At 28.1% G+C, this 13327-nt stretch overlaps 1 protein-coding gene across 1 annotated transcript in view; it reads left to right on the forward strand.

Annotated features, from left to right (window-relative positions):
- Window positions 1–13327, forward strand: part of LOC113378507 (L-rhamnose-binding lectin SML) — a gene marked incomplete in the record, with an annotated part of 244841 nt that overhangs the window by 163380 nt on the left and 68134 nt on the right. The window contains 1 exon segment of the mRNA XM_026619046.1: window positions 1562–1836. Within this exon segment, the coding sequence (XP_026474831.1) occupies window positions 1615–1836 (222 nt within the window).

Consider the following 13327-nt stretch of genomic DNA (forward strand, 5'->3'; position numbering starts at 1 on the left):
TTAAATATATTTAGAAGTTAATGATTTAAATGGGTTTATATGAGTCTAAATGAGCCTAAAAAAATTCAATTAAACCTAAATTAGTATAAGTGAAAGAAAAAAAGTGTAAATGATCGTAATTGGGCCGAAATGAGTTTAAATAAGTATTAAAAAATCTAAGTGAGTATGAATAAATACAAGTGAGTCTAAATGAGTTTGAATAATTTCAAGTAAAGTTAAATGGATCTAAATGAACCTAAATGAGTGTAATTGAGCCTAAATGAGTCTAAATAAGTGTAAATGAGTTTAAATGAGTCTAAGTGAGTTTAAATGAGCATAAGTGAGTCTAAATGAGTATAAACAAGTAGGAGTGAATTTACACTGATCTAAATGAGTCTAGAAGTGAGAAATTGAGCCCAAATGAGTCTTAGTAAATGTAAATGAGCCTAAGTGAGTTTAAATTAATAAAATGAGCATAAGTGAGTCTAAATGAGTATAAATAATTTTAAGTGAATTTAAATGGATTTAAATGAGTCTAAAAGTGAGTAATTGAGCCTAAATGAGTTTAAATAAATATTAATGAATTTAAGTGAGTATGAATAAACACAAGTGAGTCTAAACGAGCCTAAATGAGTCTTAGTGAGTCTAAATGAAATTGAATAATTTCAAGTGAATTTAAATGGATTTAAATGAGTCTAGAAGAGTGTAATTGATCCTAAATGCGTCTAAATAAGTGTAAATGAGCCCAAGTGAGTCCAAATAAGTGTAAATGAGTCTAAATGAGCCTAAGTGAGTTTAAATGAATTTAAATGAGCATAAGTGAGTGTAAATGAGTATAAATAAGTTGGAGAGAATTTACACTTGTCTCATTGAGTCTAAAAGTGTTTAATTTAGCATAAATGAGTCCAAATAAGTGTAAATGAGTCTAAATGAGCCTAAGTGAGTTTAAATGAATATAAATCAATATAAATGAATATAAATAAGCATTAGTGAGTCTAAATGAGTATAAATAATTTCAAGTAAATTTAAATAAATCTACATGAATTTAAAAGTGTGTAAATGAGCCCAAATGAGTTAAAATAATTGTTTATAAGTTTTAGAGCTTCATAAAATAGTGTAGTCATGGGAACGCTGTGAGTATATCACATCGTATATTGTTTGCCGTACTATCAGGCGCATTTTACATATAAACACAGTAAGAAAGAATATTATGATAACTACTGCATCATGGCAGAATTACCCCATATGTTTATATTTATAAAAATATTTTGAAGAATAATAAATTTATTAATTTTTTAAAAAAATGACACAAAATTTCAGTATAAAAAATTAATGTAATTTGGTTTTGACTAAAGTTAAGTTTTTTATTTGTTCGTCATTAATTGAATCATATTTAACGACCAATATCGAATCAAAGTTTATAAAAGCCGAATCCTATTATCAGTTTCATATTGTAGAACATTTACCCTTCAGTCACGCCTAAGAAAGTTTTACTTCAAAAACAAAATACTACTTTAAATTATTTTTCTTCAACTACAATATTGCATTTATTCAATTTCACTAATTTTCTCTCCTCTTCCAGCTCTGCTCTCAGGAACCCTCAGAACCTTCCAGCGAACAGGGTGCGGCGACGACATGGTGACCCTGAAATGCCCTCACGGAACCAGCATAAGCATCCAGATAGCCCAATACGCCAAAAACACGGCCTCCAGAACCCTTTGTCCGGACCTGGTGCCCTCCACAACGACTTCTACATCGGTCATAAATAGTGGAGGCGTCCTGACGGGCTCGAAAAATATTATAATCGCCACCGAAAGCAGCGATAGAAGTGACGAGAAGGTCACCAATGTTACTGGAGGTGGAGTGAGCGAAGGCTGCCAGTGGCCGGACGCTTTGCAGGTGAGGAAAAAGAGAGTTTGGTGAGAGATAGAGGGTGGGTTTGTTCTGGGAAAGTTTTTGGGGATTTTGTGGGTTTTGGTTTTGTTTTGAAGTGTTTTTATGTAGGTTTTGTATTTAAAGAGTTATTTGATAAAGACTAAAAAATGCGCAGATTATTGAGTTTGATTGGCCGGAGGGTGAAAATTCAAGGTGGGTAGGGTTTGAGGAGGTTAAGAGATAGAGTGTAGGATTGTTAGGAAAAGTTTTTTTAAATTTTGTGGGTTTTATTTTTGTCGCAAAGTGTTTTTGTGTAAGTTTTGAAATTAATGAGTTATTTTATAAAAACTAAAAAAAGTGTTCAAATCAGTTTAATTGGAAGGATACTTTGTAGGTAGAAAGGGTGACAGTTCAAGGTAATAGAGTTTGAGTAGGTTAAGAGATAGAGAGTAGGTTTGTTCAGAGAAGTTTTTTAAAATTTTATATACTTTATTTTCGTTTAAAACTGTTTTTGTATAAGTTTGAGTTATTGAATAAAAATTAGAAAAATGCGCTGACGAAATTGTCCAAACCATTTTATTTGATTGACTAAGCGTTCAATACTTGGTCGCGCGGTTTTTAAAGTGTTATAATATTATTTGTGTGGAAAGTATGTCAATACCTTGTGTAGGAAAATTATAATTTCTATTGAAATTATTTTTGTCTAACAGTATTTTTATGTAGTTCTCATAATTATTGAGTTATTTGACCAAAACTAAAAAATGCATTTACTAATTTTTTATAAGCAGTACATTTGATACTGTACAATTAAGCAGTTTGTAGAATTGATTGTATTGAAGTTAGGTCAATACTTTGTTTGAAAAAATTATTTAATATTTAGCTTTCTTTTTGCTTCAGAGAGTTTTTGTATAAGTTTTATAATTGTTGAGATATTTGACAAAAACTGTGAAAATGTCCTTATAAAATTTCAGCAGCTAGTAAAGTTCTAAGTTTTTAAAATATTGTAATATTGTTATTATTGAATGTGTGTTTATATGTTGTTTAGAAGAGTTATTGAGGATGTTATAAATTACATTTTTGTCTTATACTATTTTTTGGTATGTTATGAAATTGTTGAGTTATTTAAATAAATTAGAAAAATGCTCTAACTAAATGTCACATCACTTTCGACTGAGAAATGAATAGTTTGTTACTTTGTTTTTAAAATGTTGTATATTTATTTTCGTTGAAGATAGGTCAATAGTGTGTATGAGAAAGTTATTCAGAATTTTATAGGCTTTATTTTAGTCTAATATTACTTTTTTGTAAATTCCATAATTATTGATTTGATAAAAACTACAAAAATGCGTCTACGTTAAAAGCAGTTTGACTAGTTATTTAGTCTAAGCGTTCAATATTTTTAGTTGCGCGGTTTTCAAAATATTGCAAATTTTTTTGTATTGAAGATAATTGAATACTTTGTTTAGAAAAGTTCTTAAGGATTTAATTGTCTCTATTTCTGTCTAATAGTGTTTTTATGTATCTATTATAGTTACTGAGTTATTTGACAAAAATCGATAACATTATAGCATATATTTCAGATAATAGTCAAGTTGTTAGTATTTAAAGTATTGTAAAATTTTAAATTATTAAATTATGTCTATACCTTATTTGTAAAAGTTATTAAGGATTTTATAGACTTTATTTTTCTTTCATATCATTTTTGCATGAGTTTTATAATTATTGAGTCATTTGAGAAAAACTAAAAAAAAGTCGTGTCTTTTTATCTGAATAGTTCAGAGTACTTCCTCAAACTTTGAATTTGGTTCATAATGTTTTTAACAAAATTTTATAATCTACTTTTATACTGCCATAATATTAAATATTTTCATCATATTTAAAATATCCGTGCAAAATATTTTTTTCCGGTTACGTTTTTAATCTTATTAAGGATTATGTAAAAAAGCTGGAAACGTGAACAAAGGATTTTATAAAGTCAAAAGTTGTTTATAAAATGATATAAAAACACGTTTAAAAATGGTTTTTTATAGTCTGTACATTTACAAAACAAATTCACAACTTATGACACAATAAATTAGTTAAAATAAAAAATTAGTTTGATTAATAAATTAGTAAAAATGATGTATCAGTTGAAACAAACTCACGTATAAAATCAACCAATGTTTCAGTACAATTTACAATATTTTGTTAAATAACTTTCAAAATTTATACAAGATCAAAAAAAGTTTGTGAGACAAAAATGAAATGAATAAAATTCTTAATAAACTTTTCATACAAACTTTTAATCTAACTTTAGTAATAGCAATTTTATAACACTTTAAACACCAACAAACAACATTATTAAAACTGCTGCTAAATCTCTGTAGTAATATATGTTAAAAATGTGTGTTTCACCACATTTTGTTAAATAACTTCCAAAATTTCTATAAAATCAAAAAAACTTTGTGAGGCAAAAATGAAGCTTATAAAATCTACAACAATCTTCACATACAAACTTTTTGTCTAATTTTATTAATAACAATTTTACAACTTTTTAGAAACCACTAAACTATATTATTCAAACTCTATGTTGAAAATGTGTTGTTTGTCACATTTTGTTAAATAACTTTAAAAAATTCTACAAAACCAAAAAAACTTTGTGAGGCAAAAATAAAACTTGTGAAAATCTTTACAAATTTCTCATATAAAGTTTTCATCTAACTTTAATAATTACAATTTTAGAACACTTTAAAAACCACCAAACAAAATTACTCATACTACTAATAAACCTCAGTAGTAATCAGCGTTGAAAATTTATATATTTATGTATATATATATATATATATATATATATATATATATATTATACATAGGTATAAATATATCAATTACTGAAATTGCGGTATTAATATTGCAATTATTTCATATAATCCTTTCGAACAATTTGGATAATTCCAATATACATCATACCAAAGATAATCTTTTGATCGAATAGTCCATTTAATATGCAATTGACGGTTTTAATCGCAATTGCATATAAATATTTATATATTTGTATATATATATATATATATATATATATATATATATATATATATATATATGTATATAAATTTATGAAACAATATTCATATTTCACATAAACGATTTTATTTCGGTGAAGCATTTGCATTTGTTGCAAGTGCATTTGTGTTTCATATTAAATTTATTTAAATAATTAATATTTTTGTCATATTAATTATATTAATATGACAAATTTAATTATATTATATCGCCAATTAAAATATAAATTATTCCAGATGTTATTAAATCTCTTTTTATTTAAATTAACCAAATTTAATATTTATTAATTACTATTACTAAATTAGTTTACATAAATCTAATTATCCATATGTATATATTTTAATTTTTGAATATTCATTAATTTGAATTTCATTAAAATATTGTTACGTAATCATTAGCTAGATTTAGTACGAATAAAATTATTATTTTTAATTAATGAAATTCAATATTGTAATTTTAGTATTAAATATCATAAGTTAAAATCGTTTTCATTATAATTTTATTTGAAATAATAACTACATTAATATTTTAGTATGCAAAAGAGTGACCTTTTATGAACTTTTACGACCTTATATTATAACCTTTATATTTTTTTCCAAATTTTTTATAAATTACTTTAAAAAATTAAATTACTTGGTTTGGATCTTGAATTACTCGAAGAAAACTTTAAACGTGAACAAAATGCTTTGAGTGTGAAGTTTGCGCTTTTGTAATAACCGTTGGGATTTGAAATTCAAATTTCAACTTTATTGTGTTTATCTATTATTATCTTATATTACTATTATCATAGAGCTTCGAACAAATAATCCAAAAAGTAATAAAAATCAAAAAAGTTTTTTAAAAAATCATTTATTTACGTTCCATCTTCAGGACATCTGTCAAGAAATATATGATCTTGATAAGATTTAAGTAAACAATATATTTAAGAAATTTTGGCGGTAAAAGTATGTATTTTCATTTTTTATTAATTGTATTTGCTTTCTTTGCCAATGGGGAAATCAACTTAGACAAAAATATTAATCAAGATTATATATGTAATTTAAAAATAATGAAATTGTGTATTAATTTGACAGGATCAAAATTACTGCACGTAAATTTTGAACAGGATGCTTAGAGTGTGAAGTTCGTGCGTTTGCTTTAACCGTTAAAATTTGAAATTCAAATTTCAATTCTATTATATTTTATAGTTATTGTTTTTTAATAACTTGTATGGATGTTCCATGAAGTGAAGTATGATGTTTGTTGATAAAATTTTTTTATATTCATATCATTATTATATATAAATTCAAAATAATGAAAATGTCCGTTTGACAGATTCAGAATTACTGCACGTAAATTTTGAACAGAATGCTTAGAGTGTGAAGAACGCGCGTTAAATGCTAATTTCAAATAATATATTATAATTATAATATATTTGAAAGATATTGACGTTTAGTGTAGTAATATTGTTCAGATAGTTAACAATATTAAAATCTAGAATTTTATTAATTAATTTACCATACTAAATTGTTAAAAATTTCATTTATTTTGTTTCTCATGTAACATTTTCATCTCGTTTTTTCCTCTAGGCAATTGCAATTACAATTACGTGGTGTGAATTTTATAATTTGCATTTTAAAATTGATAATAAAACCTATTTGCATTAATTTCTTTGTCGATGAATCGTTATAATCGATACTGAGAGCACATACGTGTCGATATCATTTTGATTAGATTTGCATTTGCAATTTGCAAATTGTGCGGAAAATAAATTAAGTGAATTAAATATTATAGTAAAAATAATAATGAACTGAAATAATTAGATTTGACGTAAATGTAAAGAAAATGAACTCTATTAACGAAATTTTTTGTGGTTTTTGTCGGTGTACTTGAGAGTCTATATCTCTGATCTGTACAGAGCTTTATCAATTTTTTTGCAGAAGCTTTTTATAACTGTTATGTAAATTTTTAGTTTACTCGTTAGTAGAGTTCCTTCTTTTCATCTAAACAAGTCCACTTTTATTTTGCTCGTCAGTAGAGTCCTCTTATTCTTTTACGTCAAATTTTAATTTGCTCGTCAGTAGAGTCCCTCCTTTTTTCCTTAAACAAGCCGAATTTTATTTTGCTCGTCAGTAGAGTCATTTTTAATTTAGTTTTTGATCATATTTTACTTTGTTCATCAGTAGAGTCCCTTATTTTTTCCTAAAAAAGCCAAATTTTTTTTTCTCGTCAGTAAAGTCCTTGTTAATTTAGTTGTTGGTCAGATTTTACTTTGCTCATCCGTAGAGTCTCTTCTTTTTTCCAAATCAAGCCAACTTTTATTTTGCTCTTCAGTAGAGTCCCTTTTAATTTTTTGGGGAAGAATATTTTGAGCAAAAACCATGAACTATAGTTTTTGATTTTTTGGGGAAAAACCATGGATCATAGTCTTTGTGTTTTCTTGGTCAGGTTTTACTTTGCTCGTCAGTGGAGTTCCTTATTATTTTCCTAAACAAGTCGAATTTCATTTTGCTCGTCAGTAGAGTCTTCTTTTTATCTCTAAGTCAAATTTCAATTTGCTCGTCAGTAGAGTCTCTTCTCTTTTTCCTAAAGAAGCCGAATTTTATTTTGCTTGTCAGTACAGTTCACTTTTTCTATTTAAGTCAAATTTTAATTTGGTCGTCATTAGAGTCCCTTCTTTCTTCGTAAACAAGCCGAATTTTATTTTGCTATTCAGTAGAGTCCTTTTTAATTTTTTGGAAAAAAAAATTGGGCTAAAACTATGGACTATAGTCTTTGATTTTTTGGGAAAAAACCATGAACTATAGTTTTTGATTTTTTTTGTCAGATTTTAATTTGCTTGTCAGTAGAGTCTCTCTTTTTTTTCTTGAACAGGCTGAATGTTATTTTGTTTGTTTGTAGAGTTCTATTTTTGTTTTTAAGTCAAATTTCTCTTAGCTCGTCAGTAGAGTCCCTTTTTTGTTCTAAACAGGTTGAGTTTTACCTTGCTTGTCAAATAGAGTCTTCTTGCCTTGTTTCTAAGTCAAATTTTGCTCGCCAGTAGAGTCTCTTCTTTCTCTTTGCTCGTCAGTAGAGTCCTTTCTTTGTCTTCGCTCGTCAGTAGAGTTCCTTCTTTTTCTTTGCTCGTCAGTAGAGTCCCTTCTTTGTCTTTGCTCGTCAGTAGAGTCCCTTCATTGTCTCTGCTTGTCGGTAGAGTCCCTTCTTTGTCTTTGGTTGTCGGTAGAGTCCTTTCTTTGTCTTTGCTTGTCGGTAGAGTCCCTTTTTTTGTTTTTGCTCGTCAGTAGAGTCCCTTCAGTTAAATTTTCAGAAAATCTAGAATCTTTTTAAAATAACTACATATTTTTAAACCATCCACAACGTTTATAAAATCTTTTACCTCTTCACCGGATTCGAGTTATTACTCATTCAACAATTCTTCGTCTTTTCGAATGTTATAAATCTCTACTCTCGACCCATATCTGTTTATTATATCAAAGGGCTCATTTCTCTGTACAGTCATAAAAGTACGACTAAGGGCGTTCTCGTTGTGTTCGTTGTTCGTGTTCCGTACAAACATAAATAATAATAGTAATACCCTATAAATATTATAGAACGAACCGTTTTCCCAAAATGCCCGCCGACTCTTTTGAATAATAAATGTTACTCCTGGCCGGTAGAGCCGGTGGAGACGCCAAGAGAAACGAATGCGAGATATTTGTTGCCGGAATTGCTCCGGGGATGGAATAATATTATATGTATAAGGATAAAAATAGGACTCTACTGACGGACAAACTGGATAAAAGAAAAAAAGATTTGGTACAGAACTTCAGCGCTCAGTTTGATGTATCTTTTGTTCTACCACTTAGGGGAGTGCTGTGGCAACACTAGTTGACATTCTTTTTGAAAAAAGGTAAAACCAGAAGGTCATGATGACTTTTTTTTAATTTCATGCATTTGTATAACTAACAAGTGGGGTGGGTGGCATCGTGCCTTAAGGCAAATTGCTGGAACTTCCCGTACCGTAACGAAATGTTCGAGGAATATTGAATGTTTTCAAATAGATTATTATAAATATTGTAACATTGTCTAATATTTATAAGAACTATATAAACTGAATTGCAGAGTTGAAATTATTTGTTTAAAGTATATTAGAACTATAGTCAGTATTAAAAAAATTTAAAAAATTTAAAAAAAAAAAAAAAAATGGAACAATTTTTTTCCAAAATCAATTATTTTGTTAAGACAAGCAGAAAGTTCTTTGAATCATTTAAATCGGAAGCTTAGTTCTCTCAAAAAACTGCCATTTTTTGTACATTTAGCTCTGTATCTCCGAAATGGCCGAGCCTGCCTTTGCGAGAAAAACTAATAGCTCCTTCTCCCAATCATTACTAATTAAAGTTTTTTAGATCATTCAAATCGGATGCTCCGTTCTCTCAGAATCTCGATTTCATTTTCTGCACTCTTTGCTCCGTATCTCCGAAACTGCTGGACCTGCCTTTGCAAAAACTAATCAGCACATCTCCTATCAATAGGAATCGAATGTTTTTTAAACCATTCAAATCGGTTGATCCGTACGCCCGAAAACGTGGGCGAAAATTTGTATCCATACATACATACACACACACACGCACACACACACACACATCCATTTTTTCTGAGGTATGCCAAAACGTTCAGAAACCTTCAAAAAACGTCGAGAAATGTAAAAATTTTTAATTCCGATTTTCGGCCCATTACAATAACTTACCCTACGAGAAGTTAAAAAGGGATTCTACCGACGAGCAAAGACAAGAAGGAACTCTACTGACGAGCAAGGACAAAGAAGGGTCTCTACTGAAGAGCAAAATAAAATTCGACTCGTTTAGGAGAAGAAAGGACTCTACTGGCGAGCAGAGACAAAAAAAGGTCTCTACTGAAGAGCAAAATAAAATTCGACGTGTTTAGGAAAAAAGAAGGGACTCTACCGACGAGCAGAGACAAAGAAGGGTCTCTACTGAGAGCAAAATAAAATTCGACGTGTTTAGAAAAAAGAAAAGACTCTACTGACGAGCAAAGACAAAGAAAGGTCTCTACTGAAGAGCAAATAAAATTCGACTCGATTAGGAAAAAAGAAGGGAATCTACTGACGAGCAAGGACAAGAACGGACTCTACTGACGAGCAAAGTGAAATTTGACTTGTGGAAGAAATGAAAAAACTCTACTGACGAGCAAAATGATACTCGAGTTGTTTGAAATAGAGAAGTGACTCTACTGACAAGCAAACTAAAATTTGATATAACAGTTCTGAGAATAAACTGAAACTGCTGTCAGTAGAGTCCCTTTTGTCTTGACATTTTTAGTGTAAATTTAATCTGCAAGTTATTATACCACTTGCTTGTCAGTAGAGTCTTTTTATCTTTACAATTTTAATGCAAATTGTTCTGCAATTAATATTCCACTTGCTCGTCAGTAGAGTCCCTTTTGCTCAACATTTCTAGGGTACATTGTTCTGCAAGTTGATAAGTTGATTTGATCGAGCTTTTCTCGTCAGTAGAGTCCCTTTGTCTTTACATTCAATTAAGAAACACAATAAATTAGTAAATGCAGTTGCTCGTCAGTAGAGTCTTTTTTTTTTAACTTTCCGTAGGGTAAGTTATTATAATGGGCCGAAAATCGGAATGAAAATTTTTACATTTCTCGACGTTTTGAAGGTTTCTGAACATTTTGGCATACCTCAAAAAAATGGATGGTGTGTGTGTGTATGTATGTATGGATACAAATTTCCAGTCACGTTTAGGGCGCACGGATCAACGATTTGAATGGTTCAAAAAACATTCGATTCCTATTGATAGGGAAAGAGCTGTTAGTTTTTGGCAAAGGCAGGTCCAGCCGTTTCGGAGATACGGAGCAAAGAGTGCAGGAAAATAGAAATCGAATTTTTGAGCGAAACCGAGTATCCGATTGAATGATCTAAAAAACATTCAATTAGTAATGATTGGGAGGAGTGTTTATTACTTTTTGGCAGAGGCAGGCCCAGCCATTTCGAAGATACGGAGCTAAATATGTAAAAAATGGCAGTTTTTGAGAGAACTAAGCGTCCGATTTAAATGATTCAAAGAACTTTCTGCTTGTCTAAACAAAATAATTGATTTTGAAAAAAAAAAATTTTGTTCCAATTTTTTTTTTTTTTTTTTTTTTTTTTTTTTTAGTATTTTGTATATCGAAAATATTTTCAGATTTTATTTTAATTTTGGACTATAGTTCTAATATACTTTACAAATAATTTCAACTCTGCAATTCAGTTTATATAATTCTTATAAATATTAGACAATGTTACAATATTTATAATAATCTATTTGAAAACATTTAAATTCCTCGAACATTTTGTTACGGTGCGGAAGATCCAGCAATTTGCCTTAAGGCCACGATGCCATAATTGCTCAAGACAGAATTCCACTTACAGCTAGTTTTTTTTAAGTATGTTCTAATTTAATTTAATTTAATTTTTTGTATATAAGTTGTTCTTTGATCTTTAAGAATTAAAAAAAAAGTTTTGATTTGTTGTATGTAATAACAATTAAAGTGAAATTAAAAGTTAGAAGTCTGTATATTTGCTGTACGATCAGGCGTATTTTACATTAATCGAGGATTCTGTTATAATTACATTCTTCCTACTTGTTTATAAGTAAAATACGCCTGATCGCACGGCAAATAGACATACATTTTCACAATTTTCGCTGCCAATAATTCCTCTCATTAAAATTAAACACATAATTTCGATAATTACGAATTTTAACTTTTAATTAAATTAATTATCGATATGTGTTTTCATTACTACAATATTTATTTTAAATATTTACAAACTGTAAACAGATTTGATTTAAAATAAATTTTTAATTATGATACGTGATATACATTTTAAACTTTAATTATTCCTAAAAATATTTGATATAAATCGTAGTAGGTTTCATTGGTTACAAATATATTTATCGTATTTATAAGCGTCATTAATATCGTTAATTAATAATACATCTTGTAATTTATTAAGGGATTATTACGTAACCATAAATTCTACTAATTAAAATAAATTTAATTCGATATTGCAAATTTAGGAATTTATTTATGGATTTAGCTCGTTATTTAGTGTCGTTTTTATATAATGAAATATAAAATTAATTTAGAATTTTTATATGATTTAAAAAAATACTATTCAGTTTATTTTTAATTTATTTTGCTATTAACTATTTATTCATACATGTTTTGTGTTTTACCTTAAAACGATGACAAAAGCTCTTACAAAACGTTTTATACAAAAGAAGGTAAATACAAATATACATACAAATAAGTACATAGATATTCTGGCACAGAAAGAATTTTTATGAACTTTTTTTCAAGTCGCACAATAGATGAAAAGTTTGTGTACGGTGGAGAGAAATTACAGCCCTTAACTATATATAGTAAGCTGGTATATTTCCAAAAACTTGGATCCACATTTTAGTAAACACATAGGCGACGGGGGTGGGAGTGACAATTGTTGTAATTGTCCAAAAATTTTAAAATTTGTTCGAAAATAATAAAAGTTAAGTATGCACACTTATGGTATTATACTTTCAGGAATAATATACTAAAATTATAGCTCTTAACTATTTATAGTACAGCTGGTATAAAATTTTGAAACTGGCATATACATGTATAGAGTTAAAAATATAGAATAAAGTTGTGAGTGACAAAATATGTAAATTGTCCAAAATTTTAATAATTTGTTCCAAAACAACAAAATTCAAGTATGCAGGCCTATAGTATATACTTTTAGGAATACTATACTAAAATTACAGCTCTTAACTATATATAGTACAGCTTGAATATTTTTAAAACTTGAGTATCAATATATTGAATTAAAGTCTACAGTCTAATTGTGAGTGACAAAATATTGTAAATGTCCAAAAATGTTAATATTTGTTAAAAAACGTTAAAATTTAAGTACGCAGACCTATAGTATATACTTTTATGAATAATTATACTAAATTATAGCTCTTAACTATATATAGTACAGCTGGTAAAATATTTCGAAACTTAAATATCCATATTTTTATTTAATACTTATGGACAAAGTTGTGAGTGACAAATTTCTGCAAATTTTCAAAAGCTTTAATAATTTATTCGAAAACATTGAAATCTAAATATGTAGGAATAGTATATACTTTTATGAATATTATACTAAATTTATAGCTCTTAACTATATACAGTAAGGCTGATATAAATTTTTAAAACTTGGATATCCACATTTTTAGTAAACACATACCATAAGATATAGTGAGTGACAAAGTTTTATAAATTGTCTAAAACTTTAATAATTTTCTTTAAAGAAATTAAAACTTTTATAATATCACACTTATAGTACATACTTCTAGGAATACTTTACTGAAGTACAGCTCTTAACTATATATAGTACAGCTGGTAAAATATTTCGAAACTTAAATATCCATATTTTTAT

The sequence above is a fragment of the Ctenocephalides felis genome, unplaced genomic scaffold (assembly GCF_003426905.1).
Source record: "Ctenocephalides felis isolate EL2017-DRISC unplaced genomic scaffold, ASM342690v1 CF-g0.4_SCAFFOLD_01886, whole genome shotgun sequence".
Taxonomy (NCBI): domain Eukaryota; kingdom Metazoa; phylum Arthropoda; class Insecta; order Siphonaptera; family Pulicidae; genus Ctenocephalides; species Ctenocephalides felis.